The sequence below is a fragment of the Anneissia japonica genome, unplaced genomic scaffold (assembly GCF_011630105.1).
Source record: "Anneissia japonica isolate Jap-2015-1 unplaced genomic scaffold, ASM1163010v1 scaffold234_len1672027_cov178, whole genome shotgun sequence".
In the NCBI taxonomy this organism is placed as follows: domain Eukaryota; kingdom Metazoa; phylum Echinodermata; class Crinoidea; order Comatulida; family Comatulidae; genus Anneissia; species Anneissia japonica.
In genome coordinates this window covers 1,283,595-1,306,541 of record NW_022738761.1, presented here as the reverse complement: position 1 = coordinate 1,306,541, position 22,947 = coordinate 1,283,595, and the positions used below count along the sequence as shown (strand labels likewise).

Sequence of the window (22,947 nt, the reverse complement as noted above, 5' to 3'; positions counted from 1 at the left end):
TTCTAGCGGCGCCCCTGGACTTATCATCACATATAAAGCGCATACAGACGAATGATTAATGGGTTATACAAGTGCACAACCATTGACAATATTAAATTTAAATCGAACTATAAACAGCATAAATAATACCGTACATTAAATAGCCAATGTATCGCAATGAGTTTTACATGCACCCAGCATATTTCTAAGAACTGGTCCTGTCAGGGTTACTCATGTTGAAACAATCTTTCAACAATATTGAGTAAACTTTCCGGTACAAAATTTCCATTGGCAATCTGCCACTTAAAGATGCAGTGCTTACACAATTTGTCATAAAACCTGGAAACCACCTCAAGAATTCAATCAAATCACTGAGTAGCTCACATACAACTATTAATTAATTTATTAACTTCCAAAGCTTACGTATACGAAACAAAAATCTGACTATTTAGCTGCACCTTCTTTCTCTATGGCTGCACTCACACCGAATCCTACCGAACCGATCCGCAAATCGAATCAATACGAAGGCTGGCGTTCAGCGCATCGGAAACGCGGTCCGAATTTCGATTCGGATCCGATGTCAATGCAGCTTTACACTGGTTTTCCTAGAAAACTCCTTGAATTGATTACCAGCCAAATTTAAGTCTCTAACGAGTATAATATATATTACAGAGAAGGTATTATTTATGCGTCCGGTAATTTATGGTAGGAAAATAATTTGTAGTAACTTGCTTAATATATGAAGTTATTTTGTTGTTTTGTTTTAAAACAAACACAATGTAAAATATTTTTTTTATTAGAATGTGATACAAAGTAAAAGAAAGTACTTAGTTCATTTGTAAAATGTTTCCGAGTTAAAGATAAACTGTATTCATCTAGGCCTAAATGTAATACAAACTGAAATTTTAGATTTTCACTGAAAAATAAAATCCTTGTTAATTACCAGAAGTTCAAATACCATAATCTCTGCTTACAATACCCTTAAATTTCTATAGCAATTTACAGCATGTTTACAATATAAACGTGTGTGTGTGTGTATGTTTTGAAATGTTTCTAGTTTTTTGCGGAGAGCGGGGGGGGGGGGTTGTACAGTAATAAATAATCAATCATATTTAAGCCAGCATTTCGTTAAATACTTAATTCTACAGACAATTCGCCATTCTATACTTTTGGTCACACTGTAACATTTAACGGAACAACCAATGCAAATGTTATATCTTATATACACTATCAAATCAGGCTCATCAATCATGCTAATTGCAAGAATAAAAAAAGACAAATCCATTTACCCTGAAAAATTATAATATATTAATAATAATAAACAATCATTAAAGTACAAAATATTAATTTCATAATTCATTATAAACTTAAGCCTAATGTTAAAGTAGCATCAAAATTTTCACCCTCCCGAATTAGCTTTCTTCTGAGTGTAAGTTCCTAAAAAGGAGGCTGTGTAAAAAAAATTTTAACTTAAGCCTTAGTAGTATATTTTGCATGTTAATAAAACTTCAGATATTTTATTATAAAATTAATATTCATTTAAACAATCTAAACATCGAAATATATCATAACGTTAAAATATCAAAACAAAGGTTAAAAAATGTTTGTTTGCTAGTTCTTAAAAGTTTTTTTCCCAAGGTCTCACTTTCACCTTTTCTCTGTAGAGATGCAATCATGATGCGCATTGAAATTTCGTAACACATAAAAATATGAGAAAAACAAACAGATCACATTGTTTTACCATGTGACTCTTGTGCTAATTTTATATACATTATTTTTTTTTAAACATCTGCGATTTAAAAACGGGATTTCGACGGACAAAAAATTATTTTAAAGGCATTCCAGTGCAATTTCCAAAATCTATGTACTCCTCAAGGCTTGTTTCTTTATTGGAATAGAAAACATTGCTGCAAAACACATAATACACAGGTGTATATCTTCGCATATCATGCTTGGGCCATAAATTTCTATAAAATCTTACGCAGTTATGGGTCTTACATCAAGGACTATAACGTATTGCTGTGTTGTTGTTGTGCCGGACAATTCCATTACTCTCTCGAGGTAAGTTCCTAAAAAAGGAGGCTGGCAAAATTTAATATCGGTTGTATTTATGCAGTACCATTTAAGAAATCGACAATCATCATTTCTTATGTGGATGTTTGAATTTCTGCAGTTTAATGTTTTGCCTCATGGAAGTCACAAAAAGATGCCATTCACAAAAGATGCACAAAAAATATTCTTGGCTTTAAATTCCTTTTTTATCTTACATATCTTACAGTGTACCAGTAGTACTACAAAATTCACATATACAGTACTTCTGTTTACTTCAATGCAATTCATGGTACAATCCAAAAAAAAAAAAATTGTGTTTTTTTTTTTTAAAGAAAACTTGAACACATCAATCGACTGCTCTTTTCAGAATTGACTAGAAGACAAGAATTTAAATAATTCATAATGCACATAAGGCTTTAAAGAATGCAAGAAATTTCTCAAAAAATCTTGAATTGCACATTTTTTTTAAACTACAAAATTCATCAAACTTTAGCATAAAAAAATACAAAAAAAAAAAAAAATGGTATCCTTAATTTCAACGGTGAATGACGACAACACTTGCAAAGCCGATAAGACTGAAGTAAAGATCTACAAGACATGAAAGGATGGCTCATGGCATATGCATCGTAGAACTTTTAAAAATATTTTCGTAATATTTACAATCACAGTCAGAGAAGCAAAATCTTGTGAATGACACTGGATGACTTAAACATTAACTGAAAACTTATTATCCAACAAAATTCGCATGTGCAATTTATTCATAAATAAAATTTATTCAAGAACATAAAATCTTGATAATACCATACTTCCTAATTAAATGCAAGTATAAATGGGCGGACCTATTGCGATGCATGTTAAGTACATTAGAAACCCCTATTAAGGGAACTCCCTTGGGACCAAAAAGTGTCCCCAAAATTAGGGGTGTCCATCTAATAGGATGTCCCAAAGGAGGGGTTCTACTGTAGTATTATTGTTTACATTGTTTCCTCAGAAAATTGTATACCAAAAACATCAGAAAAACAGAAATACATTAGTGGAAGAAGGACTACTGTATACTAATGTTTGAAGAATGTAGATGATTTGATTTTATTATTTCTCCATTCCTATGTTGTAATATTTATATAAGTTTTTCCAAACTACAGTGTGAACCAATTAATTTTTTCCCCCAAAGCTTTCTAGCATCTATCTTGATAATTTATATTAATATTTTGGTAACCTAGTTTATAAGTTATCGTTAGACAGTTGGTAGAAGTTCTTCATCGCTCTCATCATGATAATCAATCTGACTTGGATGTAGATCCCCTAGCAACTCATCATCATCATCGTCCTTAAAAAATGAATCTCGTGGATGCTGGCGCTCTAACTCTCTAGGAGTCATATCCTCCAGAAGCGATCTATCGTCCTCTTCTTCTTCCTCTGCAGAAAGCTTTGAAATATATGAGATGTTAATACCATTACCAGAGTATATTTGAAAAATAAACTAAAGCAGGAACCAGCATAAGCTGGGAAGGCAAACACACTCGGTAGTGTTGAAGGAGTAAGGATCACAGTCTGGCAAAAACACAAAGGAATAATATGTTAGACATGGTGCTTTACACCAACAAGGCCTCCAAGTTCTTCACCTCATTACCCCCAGTCACTGGATCAAGCACAAATGGAACACATACTCAGCTCCCAGGGGAGAATTCCATAATGTTCTTGGAGGAGAGAGAGAACCATAAGTAAAGTGCCTTGCCTAAGGACACAAGTAAAATGCACAGTGAGGATAGAACCGCAGCCACTGCGCCAAACTACTCCCTACTCCTACGACAGAGAGACAGACCTTTTGGCCTGTGAGCTCAGCGCTATGTTTGTGTATTTACCTTACAGTATAAATTCATAAAATTATTGTGAAAACCTTCATTATGTAAAGTCCTGTCCAGACTATCAAATTTTATTTGACAAAAACATGTGACATGCCTAAATATGGTCATGATAACATCACAACATGACCATACATAGCCACATCATGACTATATATAGGCATACAACAGTTTTTTGTCAAAGAAAAAGTGATAGTGTGGAAGAAGTTTTACTAACTCACCTTTGTATATTTATATGATGGTATGTTAGAATATCCTCCATTAAAACATCTTTTTACACTACTTACAAAGGCCCACCTAAAAATGAATTGAAATTAACAGTTTATATTATAATGCTGTCCTCTCTGACACTACCATCTCAGTTGTCACTTCGACCATACTTGTCACCATTGTTATCTTCATCATCTAGGCCAGAATACTTCATTGAACATACAATTTGGGACTATAATCACTCCCTTTTCCATTCTCTTAGCTACTTTACTGTTGAAATCATAGTATGTTTACCAAATGTCATAATACTAAGTTTTTAATAAGGTATATTATGGCAATTATTACAGGGATACAACAAATGTTTCACATTTAACATACCTTCGTTCATGTTCATGAAAATATAAGGCCAAGCAACAGATGACAATCAAAACAGTAAAAACTGCAATGATGATGCTGATTTTGTGACTTCCACCAACTCTAGATGTCAAAGACCTAGTACCAGTTCTGTAGAAATAATGATCATCACAGGTTATAATTCTATTCCTTTGAGATTCCAATTAATCAGTACAAAATGAAAACTAATATTGGCATTCAGATAAACTTAACCAAGTCCATTCTGTTAGCATTAGATAGTAAATATTACATAAATTAATAACTAACAATCTGGGCACTCAGCCCTGTAAAAAAAAAAAAAACACTTACGAAAATTTGGTACAAACTTTGTCTGTCCTCCATGTGAAGACGTAATGACACTTAATTGATTCATATTGGAATTCTGGTTCTCCCTATAAACAAAAATTCCAAAACATATGATCATCAACTTCCAAACCAAAATAGTGATTGAATTCTGGAATAAACACATCAAAAGTAGTTGACAGTTAAACATTTTTTCGTTTATACAACTTTAGGAACAAGGGCCAAGGATATCCAAAACAGCAAACGTATACATTGGTAATTTCTCCACACAAGGCACACATCCACACAAGAAGTAAGTACTGTAAGTTGAACATATGGATTTGAACATACCAGTCCTACACTCTGGTCACACTGGAAGATGATGGTAGAATTGACATCACCCCCCTTGAGGCATGAGTCTGGGTTTGTAACAACCATCTCAAGAGTGTCATCTGTGAATTAAAATAAAAATAGCAAGAGACATTTAATTTACTGTAGATTTGGTGTGGATGTTCAAGTAGCCAATTAAAATCACCTAGCAAAAATTAATTAAATATTACCTGACTTTTAAATTGATAGGTAGTGTTCAAGTAACCACACAGTATCCAAAAACGCTGATAACTGATGTAAAAACCATCAAGTAAAAACCAACAATCACCCATTAGAAGATATTCAAACAACAATCAGTGGCAAAAGATGATCAAGTAAAAATCAAGATGCTCATAAACAAGTAACTATCAAGCAACCATCTGGCTGGCTGAAGATGTTCAAGTATTCATTATGTAAACTTTAGCTGGCAGAAGATTTATCAAGTAACCATTAGGGTTGCAGAAATGCTCAGGCAACCATCATGTAACATTTAGGTTGACAGAAGATGCTCAAGTAACCACCAAGTAACCTTTAGCTGGTAAAAGATGTTCAAGGGCAACAATCAAATAACATTTAAGCTGGCAGTAAATGTTCAGCATCCATCAAGTAACTATTAAGCTGACAGAAAATGTTCAAGCAACCATCAAGCAACCATTAGGCTGGTGGCAGAAGATTATCAAATGACCATCAACTAACCATTAGGCTGGCAGACGATGTTCAGCATTCATCGAGTAACCATTAAGCTGGCAGAAGATGTTCAGCAACCATTAAATAACCTTTACATTGACAGTAGATGTTCTGCATCCATCAAGCAACAATTAAGCTGACAGAAAAAGTTCAAGTAACCATCAAGTAACCATTAAGCTAGCAGAAAATTTATCAAGTAAAAATTAGGCTGGCAGATTATGTTCAGCATCCATCAAGCAACTATTACGCTGACAGGGATGTTCAAGCAGCCATCAAGTAAACTTTAGCTGGCAGAAGATGTTCAAGCAACCATCAAGTAACCATGAAGTTTGCAGAAGATGTTCAGCATCCACTAAGTAACCTTTAGCTGGCAGAAGATGTTCAGCAAACATCAGTAATCTTTAAGTTGGCAGATATTCAAGGATTCAATACCAGAACCACTAATTTTCAAATACTTAGGATTTACTCTATAAAACTGATCAATATGATATGATATTCCAATTGTTTATATTGTAAATACTGTAACAACATTAGGAAGATCATTTTTTTCAACAGTCACCATATATCATTTTGAAAAATGCATTCACCAATGCTTTACTGCAGGTATAGATTAGTAGGTCAAGTAAATATTTGCAATGAAATCATGTTATTAATCCATAAGAACCATTACAACTAACCTACGACACAACTATCCCCAATACACACCAATCTATTACACGCTGGCCCCCCCACTACACGATAACCCTTGACACAATGTCTGTGAAACACTGCCAGTCATGGGCTGAAATGCTGTGTGTTATTTATTACAGGTGTAAGTTATTGCCATAGGGTCTCTGGTAGATATAACAAGATAACATCAAGTGCCCTTGATTTCCAAGCTAAGCATATTGACCAAGGAAGTTGGTAATGACATGTGAACACCCATCACACTGCTCATAAAGCTAAACTGATATTAAAATGATTTTGTGACAAATTGGAGATCACAACCTTGACAAAAGCAACAGGTGTCCTCCCATCATTACCTCCTAGAGTGGTTGAAATTAAAACTTATTTATTATTTAATTGTATCACATTGGATTCATGAATCTTATTAATTTTGCTTAGTATATTCTATGCCACAATTTAATATAACAGATGGATAGAAGGACTGTTTTTATAGTTTCTCATGGCTTAAACATATTTGAAAGTAATTATTCATAGGAAGTGTGTCAAATTAATAATCATATCAAACTTTCATAAATGCTATTTTATCTGTTTTAAAATGACAAAAAAAAACCCTGCTCTCTTTAGAGTATATGACTCGGGCATGTGTGTGAACTCAATTCTATGAACTGAAGAAAGCAGATCATATGAGTCAAGGTTAGCTTATTATTAGCTCAAGAGAGTTCGTTGTTCGCATCTTAAATGCCTACGCACACATGCAGTGCTATCAACTGATTGTCGTTTGAGTATAACTTCCTATCTTGCAATAGTACACACATGAACGTGGACATGGGTAAATAATTGTTTTAAATGGTCATTAATTAAATGGTAATCAACTGATTTATGTGTGCATGTATCTACTTAAGTGAATGACAGAGAATTTCAGTGTGTTGAGCTGCAGTTGAAAAAGTCACTCCATTAAAATAAATTAAAGATGTTAAATGATTAGTTTAAGGAAAGCACATTGCTTCAATTAGGATTTGATTCAAAGATTTATTTTCTTTCTGATTTTAAAATCAGTAAAAAGAGTTATATTTTATAAAATGTTTAACTTTTGGAAGCAAAGAGGGTACATTTATATTATCAACTAAAATAAATAAACCAATAATTATACATAAATGACAATATGTAAATATATGTATACATACCAACTTTGAAATTGAGACTTGGTTGGTAGTTCAAATCCGATTAAAGCAAATTATTCTATATATTTACATATAATCTGTGTGTGTATGTGTGTGTGTGTGTTTTTGCTGACCTTGACAAGTGCCTCTACTTATAAAGAGATAAATCAATGACAGCCTAGACTTACATTTCTCATTTTAACAGTGGGAACCTGTTTGTAATGACATCAAAGACAAGAAATCAAATTGTAAATCACAGGTAACTTTTACAACATTGGTAATTAAACAGTATTACTATGCTGTCGGTAGCTCAGCAGTATCGATTACCTATACAAAGTGCAATACACTCAGATGTAGTGGAAAGGTGTATGGTTAAATAAGTAACAGCTGGTTAAGATTGTAGTAAAGAGGGGCAAAGTTGAAATGCAGATAAGAATAATCCATAAAAAATTAAAATGGGAATTAACATGAGGGCAGAGCTTTGTAATTCTTAAGTTACATTCCTCTGGATTTCATTCTGCTCAAATAATTTAAATTATTGCAATGATTAAATGCAGTGATTTTTGGGCCTTCAGATCCCTAGGTAAAACATATTAGCTAAACTTCAGATAAAAAAACAGCTGGGCAAAATTGTGAAACATTTTGTAGAAGTTATAATCTCTTGGTGAAAAGTGGGTTTAATGCATAACAGCTATCTATACAAAATTGGAGCTATGGATAAAAGTTTGGAATGAATTGTAAAACCTCCAGATTTCCAGGAAAAAATTTAAAGTCGAACTTCCTGGTAAATACAGGTAGGAGTGTCAGGTAAATTATTGGGATATTTCCCTGCCTCGATAAAAAACAATTGCCTGATCCTGCTAGAAAAGGACTATCTTTGCCTGGTGTGAAATTACCCACCCTACTTGAAAATTCTCCAGCACTGTAAAAAATTACATCCCAGTCTGTAAATTTTCACCCCATTTTGGGATAAAAACAATTTGTGTGTAGTGAACATAAAAAAAATAAAAAATAATGAAAGTTAATTTTTTGGGTCAAGTTTGTCCATCTGCTGGTCATTTTTCTGACATATTACATGCAAAGAGCAGATTGGCCTAGGCAATTATGGTATACCCACTCACAAGAGCTCAATTTGGCAAGGTATCAAGAACAGCAATGATTATTAACCTTCCAGTATCTACCTCCAGAAATAAAAAAAAAAAAAACTTGGCCAAAAGTTGCCAACAATAAAATGGATCAACGAGAAAACTTTAAAGCTACATTAAAAAATAATTTGAAAACAAAGGAAATATTGTTGAGAAGGACATGGGAATAAATGTCCTTCACATTAACAAGGTCTTCTGTAATTACTGACACATGAAAATGAGTCTAACATTTGGGCTTTTTCTGTGTGTGGGTGTGTGTGGGTGTGTGTGTGTGGGTGAGTGTGTGTGGGTGAGTGCGTGTGTGTGTGTGTGTGTGTGTACGTGTGTATATATATATATTTTTTTTTTTGTGGTAAAATTGGAAAACAGGCAAGCAAAACAATCCTTTACCTTGAATGAAATCTGTAGAGATTAGGATGCAATAAAAAAAATCATGTACTGTATATTTGAATATGTTATCATTTACAATGGACAAAAGCAAATGTGCAAAATTAGATTTACTCAAAGTTTATTAGACTTGCCACAAGTCTCTAATTTATTGGTTTTTCCTAGTGTTAAAAACTTTCGGAGAGCGCCATCAACGTCTGGTTGTATCAAGAAAACATTTTATGTTGTTGAATTTGGATCGCAGAATTAGAGAAAAAGCATAGTATGGAACGCCATGATTAAGACAAAATTTAGAGACTGGGATCCAGTCTAAAATTTTATCAGTGGCTTAGCTAGGGATACTGAAATGGGATTAGAGCTGATAAAGAGGCATGAACATGAAGTGGGAGGGCTAGATTAATACGATTTTTAACTATTGTAGCATAATTGTTGATGCTTCAAGACATTCCAGTGGGGAGTGGGAAAGGTGGGTGCATGAGTTTTCTTTTTTTTTACAGTGGTCCCAAGAAATGCCACTGACTCTGTTTAATACCATTAAGAAAAACCATATCTACATTCCATTTTAAATAAATAATTAATGATAACAACAGAAAAACCTAAAACATGTTTACATCTACCTGGTAAGTTTTTGAATGTTCTTAAGAATATGAAATATGGCTGTATCAACCATAATATGATGCACAAGTTCAACTTACAGGTATTTCCCGATTATCTATTATTATGAATCTATAAATAATTTATAATATATACAAACAATTTCTTGTCACAATCATATGATATTCTTGTTTACTTTTATAATTAAGCTAATTTACATAATGTAGGCCTACATATATTTTTTATATTTAAACTTAATTTATAAATTCTAAAACTGCAAGAATATTTCAGTATTTAACATCTTGAGGTGCTTTCTGTAGATGTACAAAGAATCCCTCATTTTCAGATGCAACACATACCACATACCAACACAAACCTATTTACCATAACCAAAAAATACTAAACAATAGTAAGCATCTATCTATGTTCACTTTATTATTCAACACAAATGGTTTACTTTCCAGTTATCTAAAAATATTTCTAAATATATGAATAAATATCCAAGGGAACAATCCTAAATAATTTAAGAGCCAACAAATAAATAATACAATAAAAATATGAATATTATGTACAGAAAATATCATGTAAAGCCAACATTTGGTCTACATTTTGATTTCTTGTGCTGCCGTTTTTAATTTTCAATAATAAAATTTACAAAAAAAATAAACATGTTTACACTTTGTTGTTTGTGATTTTTTTGTTTGTTTGTTTTCTACCTGTTGTTTTGACACTATGCCTTGAGCACCAATTTTGATGATGCTGCTTGCACTTTAAAAAATAATAATTATTATTATTTGTAGAATTCCTATGTGGAACAAGATGTTAACTAAAAGTACCCTACTTTTACTTTTAAAAGTATCATCTATAAAACCTCACAGATTTAAAGGAATTAAATGTTCATCAAAAGAATTACTTTCTCTAAAACCTGGAATGTCCTTGGTAATGAACAGTTTCTGTGAAATAATGGTTCTGGAGATTTCATAGGGCATAATAAGCCTTCAACTGTTCAACTTGCTGATTGAATTCAGATGATGTGGGCAAAATGATTGAGGAATGGTGACAATTTCCCCGCCTTTCATGTACTTCTTTGTACATGAATTCTGTCACATATCTCAACTAATAAGTTCTTTCCATGAGTACACAAAACCACAAATTGATTGACAAGCTGTGTCAGGCAATGACCACAAAGATGACCCCAAAGAACCTGCCCCTGACCACAACCTAGATTATTAGTGATGCTGTGTAGCCATGGTGACACAGCGAATGACTTTTACAGCTTTGCGCAACAGAACAGTTAGATGATATTTTCCCCTTTTCTTTAATAGATCAGAGAATATTATGTAACTTTTTGATATACAAAACATTAACAAATCTATGAATGATATGTACAACACTTTTAGATACTAAATATGACTGATAAAAAGTACACCTTGCCAAGGTTCCAAACTTATAATTATGATGGACAGAGCAAGGCCTATTGTTTTATTCTGTTCTCCGCAGCTCCCTAATAAATTGAAACAATATTGGCAAAGAACTGCAAACTGGTATAAGAGGTTCTGTCAGTATGCCAAGGTCATCGAAGAGGTTACAGTTGGGTTAATTTCAGTACATCCTCAGTAAAAACATACACACAATACATGTTAAAACTTCCCTAAATAATCAACAACATTATGAAAACACATGCCTACTATAATTTAATGGTCAGGCATTTCACACATTCGATAGAGAGTTCCCAGAAAACATATAATCTCAAAATTATAGGCCCTATTGAGGTAAAAATATGTAAATTTAAGAAGAATGCTTTAACAGGTAATTGTAACTATATTAAACATACTTGTAACAACTACATCTTTTAATCGTTGATTAAGACGTTTTTAACAAATTCAGAAATTCATTTGATGGTAAATGGTGAGAATGTTTAAATCTGATATTGCAAAAGTATAAAATATCTACAGTACTACATATATTCTACCTACTATATATACTGTATGTTGAGATAAACAGTACTTTATTTATGGTGTCAAATGATACTAAATCTGAAAAAATGGTTAACTTTCCAATACAGGACCAGTGGTGTGGATACAGGAGTTAAAAATCGAGGGGGTGCCTAGGGGGGACTTTCACAGATGGAGAATCCAGACTAACTCAGCCCCACCATGGTTAGGCTGAGATTTATGATTTTGGCACTTCTAGATGGCCGGAAATTGCACTCCCTGATGTAAATTTGATTACAATTTTCCTTTTTTCTCCATTTTTTAAAATAATTTTGAAAAATTGCGGTGGGGGTGGGGGTGGGGGGAAGCAAGTAGACTGGCTCACACCCTCCCCCTGCCACTGAGGACTTCTTTTAGGTTAAGTAAAAATGTAAAAATATTCAACAAGTGAAATATCAAAGAAGCTTGTTAGCCCAAATATCAAGGAAACTTACCTTTATAAATTTTAATGAAAATTTGTTTCTGCTCTATTTAACTTTAAAACAATATATGTCAACATGAGAGTTTAGATTGGTAGCTGAAGTGGAAGATGGATGAAATTCATCTAACAACCAGGTGGAAGATAGATATTTGGCAACATTTCAACTTCTACAACACTGTACAGTTTACACTGGTGACTAAAATAGTTCAAACTTGGCAATGCCACGGACACCTCACTATTTCAATTGTTATCACAATGGAAAATTTAATACTGCTGTTATTGTTAAAGAAGAAGTAGGGCATAGGGTTATTAACATTATTCAATGTTCAATTAGTCAATTGTTCTGTTTGTCATTTATACACAATTTTACATAAAAATGTACATAATTACCTACATCTATAAAGTGTTCAAGATCCTTTTTATTCTCTCCACATTTTTAGATTCTAAATTAAATCATGTTTGCCAAGTAAAAAATTTTGGCTCTGGAACACGTTTTTCCATATAATAAACTTTGCAACTATTTTATTGCCATTATAATCAAAAATTGTTTTCTAGAATTTAACTTCAGCTTCCCCCTCATGATATGACCTCCGCTTCCCCCTCCCAGTAAAATCTTCCCAGTGTCAACTTCTTAAACCATACTTTTAACAATTTCAATTTCACTTGATGAGTCACATCATCTATATTTTTTTAACCAGTGCTCATATTTCATGATGTTGATGTGGTTCTAGAATGTGATTTCAATGCCAAGAAAACCAGTTTAATCAGGAAAACGGTAGAATGTTGTTTTGGGTTAATTATGAGTATGATGAAATCACATTCACCCACAATGCCTTTGTTCTTTGTAATGCCCTTAACCTCAAATATTAACAAACAATGATGAATCACTAACGCCAACATTTTATGAGAAAGCCAATGGAAGGGAGGCCAACTTTTGACTTGTTTGTTTCTGCACAGAATGAATCCCTGAATTTACAAATGGATTAGGAAAATTGTTAGGAGGATTACCTAGTACTAGAATTTTTGTGGTGGGGTGGCTTGAGCCCCTTTACACGATAAGCTCTTCTGCTTGATCTAAGCAAACATTAAATCATTGAATATTTTTGTGAAAATATTTAAAAGGAAAATGACATAAATAATCAATTAAAATCAAATAAATATGTATTACATTAAAAACAAATTTAAATTAGTATCATGTGATTTTAAGAATGACAATTTGTCAGCATTACTGAAAAGGAATCCTTTTAAAGAATTGCTTATTTCCCTTGATGACATTTCTATTCAATGAAACATATTAATAAATGTACAGTAAAACCTTGATTTTGCGTACGGTACGGGACCGGAGGGCGTACGTAAATCGGGGGATTCGTTAAAATAGAGGTTGGGTTAAATTTGTGGTAACCTTTGACCTAATACGTACGTAACGCTCATTAAACATATGTATGAACGAACGATGTTACCTAGGCTAGACCTAGCCTCTAGGCCTACGAATAAAACCATTTGTTTAGTGTTTTTATTCATCAATTTACGATGTCATAATAAAGTGTTCTAATAAAACCATGTGTCTAGTGTATTAATTCATCACTTTATATCTTTTATTTAACTAAAGAACATGAAAATATTGTAAGATTACCTATACGACAAAGGTATAACTTGGGAATTCCCCTTCATGCCTATTCTAAACAACAGAGCTGTGGTGTTGTCTGGGCCTGTTGAGACAAACTAAAACCATGTGCGCTGCACTGGGCGAGCCAACCAATTAGCGTTCCTGTACGTGAAACACCAACCATGTGCAATGCCCTGGGGGAGCCAAACAATTAGCGTTTGTGTACGAAACTATGTCTACCCAGCTTCGTGTAAAAAATTCGACCAGACAAGTTTTTCCATGGTTTGCCACACGAAGCTAAGGAGGAGCAATTATTTTGAGCACCATCGGTAGTTGTTCATCTCACGCAGTTCACATGGTTTTAGATTATAACAACCCGGTATTAGACTCAATCAACGTTGATGTTTAATGAAAATACGTTGGATTATGGTTTGTTTATTGTTATAGTTTATTGTTATAGTCTTTTTACTTATGGTTGCTCTGAAAAGGTCCGTTTGTTTTGAATATTTTTGGGTTTTTTGATGACGTCATCATCCATACGAGGTGTACGTAAAACTGAGGGTTCGTATAACTGGGGTACGTAAAAACGAGGTTCTACAGTACTAAGAAATCAATGAACATTGTGATCAATACATTTTTATCAATCTATCAATCTTTGGTGAGAAAGAGTTTCTTATTTAATTTTATTTTTTATTTCACTTACTCGACCAAAAAAACATGAACAGTACAATATAAATGCAAACGAGATGGTCAGGGCAGCTTATGAGCTTCTGAGTGTAAATAAAGGCTGTTTTCATAATAATTAAAAAAAATAATAACAATAAAGAGAATATAATAAGAGAATGTACTTCAAAACAAATATCCTAAATTAAATAAATAAATTAAAAAACAGCTGTATCTTACCTGTGATGTAGAATTTCTTGTATGTAGACATGCCAATGTTTCTAACAAAGTTCCCACTTGGGTTTGTCTGGCAAACAGCCGAGCCTGTGCAGCCAGATTTTTCACTCACATCTCCATCCAAGGATATGTAATATATATACGTTGTATCTTGTCTCGTCTCTTTAACTGTATACTGTCTGTGAAATGAGTTACCAAGTTCATCATGTCAAGTATTTTAAGTGGATCTATAGATAGGTAGATTAAGGTGCTCACCTTATAAATCCAAGGTCCTATGTTCAAATCCTGTAAATACTAGGATATTTTTCTTATGCTTAAGAATAACAAGTCCAATATTAATACTATTGGTTTTTCTGGCATTATTGGCAAGAAATTATAATATTCATGGTCAGAAATAAACAACAATATTCTGCTCCAGTTCGGGTCGAAAAACAGAGGGACACGTCTCACATATTTTCAAGGGGGTTGGTACCCCTAATTTTTGATTGCAATGTAATTTCAGAAGTCAAGAAGATGCCTGAAAATTGTAAAAATGAACTGTATAAATAACATTATACATATAACATTATATATATAAAGAGCATTCTGCAGCAGTTCTATATCATTATTTTAAATTATTATCTTACAACTCCTGTACAAGTTTGTAAAGATGATGCTATGATGCCATGAATCAAGTGCTCTTAAAAGTTTTTAGTAAAAGATTATAAGGAATTTGTTTGAGCTTCATTATGACCATAATGGTGATGTGACGATGATGTCATTTCTGGCAATCTAAAGGTACTATATCTTCAACAATATCCTCAAATATGGTAGGGCTGAGGTGAACTTGGACTTACAAGTCCTGAGTGTCCCCTCCCCCACCTTTCAAAACAGGTCTGCACACTTGATTTTAAGTTACATGATGCTAATATGAATCTAGAGAACTGGACATACTGTAGTATGATCACCTTATAAAATTTAAGACTATAATTGTCATGGTAAATTGTAACCAAGTTTGTTAGTGAATAAGACTAGATATATTAATTTTAACAAAAATGAGAAAAATTAAAAAACAAATTTAACAAAAAACTGTTTTTAAATGGTAAAAATTTATAACATTTATTCATTGTCTACTTACTTTGATTTTAGTTCACTTATATCTATAACTTGCTTCGTTTCTGGATTTGTAATTTTTCCATTTTTCTCCTCAACAGTACGTCTGAATGAAAAGAAAATTAATTATAAATATCAATTAATAATTATAAAAAATTTCTATAATTTCAATGCCGTGTATAAAACGTTCTTCTATTTTTACTTCAATGTTAGTGCATACTACCTCTGTAGTCATTTTATTAATTGTAATTTTGACAAGCCACAAAAATTTTTACGTAAACACCCCTCAATGATAAATTATGGACACACAACGTTGACATTATGGTCAGGTTCACACTAGAGGAGCTAACCGTTAGCGCTAACTATTAGCACCCGTGTGAGAACATCCGATCGGTTAGCACTAACCATTACCAGAATCCGGATACGCTAACGGTTAGTGAGTGCTATCGGTTAGCAATTTCAACGTCATCTTCTTAATAATCTGGATTTTGCTAACCGTTAGCTGCTGTATAAGAACATAGCCTTTGTGTAATATACAAACCTCTTGTGTTGCATAGTTCTCATTGAGATTACTTCACAATTATGGATGATTAAATACATTTCCTATATCATATTCAAAGCTTATCTTTATTTATTTTGAGTACACTTGACATTCCCATTATCCAAGATAAGTACCTACAATTTATGTACACATTCTCCTCCTGTGGTATATGTATCAGGCTTCGCAAGTACTATGGAACTTCCATAGTTGCTACGGAACTTAGCCTAATTACCGACGTACAGAAATATACAAAAATACTATGAAAATTAATCATAGGCTTAACCCATAAATAAATAGGTCAGAGTCCAGAAAAAATGAATTTTCCTTTTGGATCTTTGGTTACATTTTCTTGTATTTACTACAAATATTTGAAGACTTGAGAAATCTGCATATAATCAGGATACCATTGCATGATATTATTCCTAAAATATTTGGTACAAAGTATATTTGGATTATTATGAAATAAAATTTATTTGTTATACCAACTTATAACAATGGTCGTATTTGACTGGTTGTTGTTCGTTAAACCATGCCCACCTGTGCAGTGGTAAAATTCTACTTCAAGAAGATGACCAGATGAATAGAAATCTGGTATGTTTTCATTTCTACTTGTGCGCTAGCGTAATCAAGGTTGCTTTGGCTTCAGGCAGTATGGGTTTTTCGAAAGAAAAGGTTTTGCACACAGTTTTTGAATTCCGTTAGCCTACAATTATTTTTTGACTTAAATGTGTAAACATTATAATTATTATTTTCTGGAATTTAAACTAAAATATATAAATGCAAATATTGTTGCTAAACTGACCAATTGGTCATGTTTGTTTGGGTCACATGGATAACTTATTGCAAATTAACGCTGATTAACGCACTCTGGTCTAAGCTAATTTCTATTGTCTACAAAATCTATTTTACGAACCATTCGAATACAACCAATGATGAGAGGGTTGTTTATGGTTTATGCAGAATGGCAGTGGCGACTGTTCCATTTATATTTTAGGGGTTTTTCGTTGGAAATAGTTGGTTTATCCATGGTTTATCCAAGTAAGTATTCATAGAAGAGACAATCTAATCTACTGTATGTAAACTTACGTTTCTTCAGGACATGCAAATCTGGTTATCCACTCAAAGGTGTACTTACAAGTACTACTGCTTGACACGAACCTGTAAAGGTGAGGAGAGAGACATGAAAGTTTTATGGGATCACGATAGCACTTTAGATATCGGTATCAAGCTCCCAATTTAGTTCTGTCACGATGCAATCAAAAGATGCCAGTTACCGTAAGCTTTCCATTTGTGTCATGCTGTTGCAGCATCTACAGTGTTAAAATTCTTACAACTGCAGATAAATCTACAACTAACTTAAGCTGGAGGAATAGAGCGACTTAGAATCTATTTTTATTCAATTTGTATTACACTATACCAGTAAGTGCCACAGAAAGGGTAGTAGAGGATTCACAACTTTGTTTGCTGGGAGACACCAGCGGCAATTAAGGATCTATGGTCCAAGAAGGTTGGGTTGCAGTTGTTCCTTTACCTGTCACAGGGGTCCAGGGAGTTACGAAAGCTCTAAAGTTTAAGCCATTTTAATCTCTTATCAAAATGATTTCTCGCTTACTACTGCTAGGGGAGGAGGAAGGAGAGAAGGGGTGAGCACTCCCTTATGCCACCCCTAGAATTGTCCATGCAGCCTTATTCAGTTCTCTGTTCATTCGATTTATTTCAAATTATACACAACATAGAACACTCCCTATTCCCTGGAGAGATCTTAAGCATAGAATATATTTGTTTAATTGATTTTAATATTTTTGTGACTTTGTCTTGGTTTTGTGGGAACATTCAAAATTCAAGATTGAAGAAGTTACATAAATTAATGGCTTACCCTTTGAAGTTTGGAGTGCCAATTGCATTGCCACATTTAAAGGTTATTTCAGTAGCAGTGGGTTGGTTATTACAGGCATTGCTGTTGCCTTCTGTAAACACAATCTTGAGATCTGGTTTGTGGGATCCTGAAATGATCAAGAAATGAATGGTTAAAATCGAATGAATTAATAATAATAATACCCAAACATTTGTAAGGCGCCAATTCCAAATTGAATGATCAAAGGCGCGAGCATTGTTACCCCTGGTCACTGGATAATGTACAATGGCAAACCAGCACAAAGTGCAACTTCCTCTGCTCCCTGGGGAGTATCCCTAGTCGTTCGCTACTTCTTTAGCGCACGAAACTAGAACATTCAATGCCACAACATCCTACCAGTTACCCATTTATACTCCTGGGTAGAGAGAGACAAACATAGATAATTGTGCCTTGCCCAAGGACACAAGCAACTTGCACAGCGAGCATTTCAAACCCCTGACCTAAAGGTTGGGAGTCCAAGCCAAAAAAGATATGCCAACTGCATCATTTGTATTTAGCATCTTTTAAAAAGATAAACATTTCAGACATCAAACATTTAACACCACAAGTTACTAAATTACATCGGGGTGTCATCATTCCATGTGTCAGCGCTAATTTGTATTTTATTTAAATAAACAAATAATCAGTTAATGATGAGGTTTTGTGAGACTTTCCACCAAATTTAACTTTAATATATCAATTCATCACATATTATGCAATATCTTGAGAATAGAAATCACCATAACAGCAATTCAAATAAGCCTAGTAGGGGTTTTGCAACCTCAAATCCAATTTCATTTTACGTGATGTTGATATAATAATAATGGTTGATTTATAAAGCACATATCGCAGAGACCTCTACAGGCTTAACATTATTACCCATGGTCATTAGATTACCCATGGTAATCAGCACATTTTGTGTTTGAACCTACCAGGTACCCACTTGTACTCATGGGTGGAGAGAGACAACCGCAGGTAAAGTGCCTTGCCTAAGAATAAAAGTGAAATACACACGAAGGATTGAACTTCCGACCTCAGGGTTGAGAAGAAAAAACCGCAACCACTGTGTCAAAGAGGATTGTGACCCTGAGATTATTAAAGGGAGGCTGTATTTTCTTACCACTAGTCAGTTGCTGCGTGTATTCCATTCCTAGAGACTCAACTGTGCTGGTCCCAGTGTCTTCACTGCAAACAGAGGCTGCTTGATCACACCCACTTGGGCCATTCATGATAGTTGTACATATATTCATGTAATACCTAGAAGAGGGAAAAGAATCAACATACTTAAACTGCGATCCAGTCCTTAAATTTTGCCTTAATCAAGAAAAATATTTAAAATAAATCAATTTTGCCACCAATGGCATTCCATATTACTTAATTACATGGCGTTCTATACTACATTTTTTCTGGGATTCCCATCCAAGTTCAAAAACATAACAAAAATATAGTCTGGTGGCATTCTCCAAATTATCTAACACTACAAAAAGTCAAGAGTCTACGACATACTATGTAAAATATATTATTTTATTCTTCTTTTAAACTGCCTGATAAAATACACATTGTTCTACCATGGCTCTACAAATAGGGACCACTATAAGAAAACAAAATATGTCATGCTATTAAAGCAATCTTGAATCTATCCTCGCCCACCACCCCTCCCTTGAAGATTATTGTTGGCTTTCTTCCGATGACCTTTTAAATATTAAGTTTGCTAAGCATGGTATAAATAAATCCTCAATTTAGGTGTATTGTCAATGTAGAATTTCTTATAATAATTTTTAAAACTAACTTTTTTCCTTTGTCTGTGACTTCCCAACTACTGGTAGATCTTGACAGTGCATGGAGGTCGTACAGTTTACCATCCACTACTATGTCGCACGGCCGATGCATGGGTGGACAAACTTTGTCGCTCCTCCAGATGAATGAATAATAGCAGGCTTGGTCGTCAGACTGAAATCCAATCAAACAAATAAAAAAAACATCAATCAAGTCAATAAAAACTGACAACATGGTAGAAAAATAATTGGTGTCAATCAATCAATTAGCAAATCAATCCTCTTTGAATTGAATAAAGGTGTTTTTAATTGGTTGTTCAAAGTTCTTGCTAAGAAAACCTTAAAAACAATCCGTAGAATTGAAGATTGAATGGCAAAGGGTGACTACAGACAACAATAGAAGATGAAATATGGGGAAGAAGATGAGAATTCGAGGACAATGGGCAATGGAAGAGGATAACAATGGACAAGAATGATAAGGACAAGGGCCAAGGAATGAAAGGAACAAAGAAGAATGATGAGAATCAACAGATGATCAACATGGTGACAGTGACAATGACATATACTCACAGTGACAAGCTGTGGTTTTCCAAGTCCTTCTGATTCATTACATTCAAATATTATTTCCGAGTGCCTTTTACCATCACCTATGATAGAATATAAAAAAAGAAAGACAGTAATATCTTAGGAACTGTTTTTACTTGGGAAAATATATAAATATAAGAATATTTTTAATATGGGTCATAACATTTTTAATTCAATTTATCATTATTATATGGACATAAATTTTAAAAATAAGTAAAAAGAATCAAAGCAATAAGTAAAAGGTGATAAAGTCACAGAACTTGGCTCAATATACACCTAATAAAACTTAGTGCCAAAAAGACAAAATAGACCTCTTGTGTTAACAGTTAACAAAAGTTTTCCGACAACCAAGCCTGAAATGGGACAGAACTTAGCATTAATATCAACTAAAAGCTAATAACCCACTTAAAATAATTAATCCAAGTAGTGAATTTTTTTTCCAAGATTTTTTTTAAGCTTAACTTACTATAATAAACTGTCAAAAAGAAAAAAATAATTTGATACGAAAGGATAATTAATAGAAATTACATTATTTTTTTATGATGTACATTCAAAGAAATGCTATCATTACCAGACTTACCAACAGGACAGACTGCTCCATTGCTGTAGGTGACCTTAAGGTTGTGCCCTGTGTAAGAGAACTCCTGGCTAGCGACATTACCGAGAGATATTTTTTTGCCACTGCTAGTCAAGCACACAGCAGCATCGTCACAATCACCAAAAACAGATTTGCATATATTAATGGAGTACTTCTTAGAGTCTCCATTTGTAATCTATATTTACAAAAGAATATTAGAAATGTACTTTAGCTTTGATAGATTTACTATTCTTTTCTTGTTATGTGTAAAATACTCTGCTAATTATACTAGGATTATTGATTGGGTCAAAATACAAAATACATAATAAAAAAAATAGAAATATCGATAAGATAACTACAATCATATTCCTGTGAGAGAGAGTGATTGGGCGGTACAACGGTTGAGTCTTCCTCAATTTTTATAAGTGGGTACACAGGAGGTTCGAGTGGCAATGTCATGATTCGACATAGCAAATTGGAATCTGCTTTCATACTGACCTCTTTGACCTCTGTAGAGAGAGGAGTCAAATCAAAGACATAATCCAAGTTGGTGGCGTTGTATTTACACTCAGTCGTTTTCTCAGGTTTGGATGGAGGACAGACACTACTAGTCATCCACAGAAAGTGATAAGCACAATTATCGATACTCGTCAGCTTAGGAGTGCCCTGGAAATAAAGAATAAATATGTCAAAAAGGTCTTGATGAATAATGTCAGCATTCTTTAATTTCCTGACATTATAATATTAATAATAATGGTTGGATTTATATAGCGCTTTACACCAGTCTCAAAGCACTCGTAGCACGGACTAACTTGTACGGTAACTATCTTCTCCCCAAGGGTCACTTCGTGTCTGAGCTAATCACTAAACTGGTGCCAGCTACTCTCATCTGTCCACAATTGGGGCTGTATGGACCAGTACACCGGGGTAACCCCCTACTCGTCTAAAAAAAGATGTACTGTACTGGGTTGTTCATGGTGCCATGAGCCAATTGTGTACACTGGGCCTATGGTAAATTGACCTTATTGAAGAAGATTTGCTCCACCTCCAGAACCAGCACCGATATTATGGCTGTAGGTTGCGACGTCCCTGCCTTAAACTGCTAGGCCATTAGACTCATAGAATAATGATACACAGTATAGTAATTAATGTTTCTAATTGCTAATTGACACTTACATGAGATGTACCAGGATCACAGGAGAATATGATGACAGTTGTAAGCTTCCTTGATTTGTCAGTTGAGCAAGGATCTCCATCGGTGTACGTTAAATTCACATTGCCATTTTCAAGTAGTACAGGCGTGCTACTTAGTTTACCAATGCTCTTAAAATAAAGTAACAATTAGCATTCTCAGTGCTGATCATCAAAACATTGTTCTATATATAAGGGTACTGTTTTACTTGTGCCTCAGTTAAAAAAAATACAAAAACACACATGTAATACAAGACATAACGAAAAGCAACTATGAAACTTATCGCAAATATTATCAGCAGAGTGCTTAATGGTAGAACAGAGTGGCTAAAAATAAATAAAATGTAAGGTTCAACAGTAGCTTTGATCTAATAGATATTTTATTACTACTTAGTTTCATACCACACACATGGTGTGACACTCTTCAGATAAAAATTGCCTAGTAACTAGAAATTGCAAATTGCAAGTGAAGTGCTGCGAAGTACAACTGCATATAAATGTTATTCGAACAAAATTATTTATGCGAGTCAAGTGAAAATAATGAATAATAAAAATATAACAAATAATATGAGACACGACCCATTG

The 22,947-nt window shown here is 33.7% G+C and overlaps 1 protein-coding gene across 1 annotated transcript in view; it reads right to left on the bottom strand.

The window, feature by feature from the left end:
• Positions 1-355: 355 nt before the first annotated feature.
• The window catches only part of LOC117117719 (cation-independent mannose-6-phosphate receptor-like), a 55,721-nt gene continuing 33,129 nt past the window's right edge, over positions 356-22,947 (bottom strand). Inside the window, exons 30-44 of the mRNA XM_033262112.1 lie at positions 22,348-22,494; positions 21,670-21,837; positions 21,175-21,367; positions 20,580-20,656; positions 20,024-20,184; positions 19,355-19,491; positions 18,217-18,343; positions 17,427-17,498; positions 15,825-15,905; positions 14,711-14,886; positions 5,130-5,230; positions 4,806-4,888; positions 4,482-4,607; positions 4,115-4,190; positions 356-3,457 (exon numbers count right to left, since the gene is read on the bottom strand). Coding sequence (XP_033118003.1) covers positions 3,266-3,457; positions 4,115-4,190; positions 4,482-4,607; positions 4,806-4,888; positions 5,130-5,230; positions 14,711-14,886; positions 15,825-15,905; positions 17,427-17,498; positions 18,217-18,343; positions 19,355-19,491; positions 20,024-20,184; positions 20,580-20,656; positions 21,175-21,367; positions 21,670-21,837; positions 22,348-22,494 — 1,917 coding nt within the window. The 3' untranslated portion in view covers positions 356-3,265. The remainder of the gene's footprint in view (positions 3,458-4,114; positions 4,191-4,481; positions 4,608-4,805; positions 4,889-5,129; positions 5,231-14,710; positions 14,887-15,824; positions 15,906-17,426; positions 17,499-18,216; positions 18,344-19,354; positions 19,492-20,023; positions 20,185-20,579; positions 20,657-21,174; positions 21,368-21,669; positions 21,838-22,347; positions 22,495-22,947) is intronic.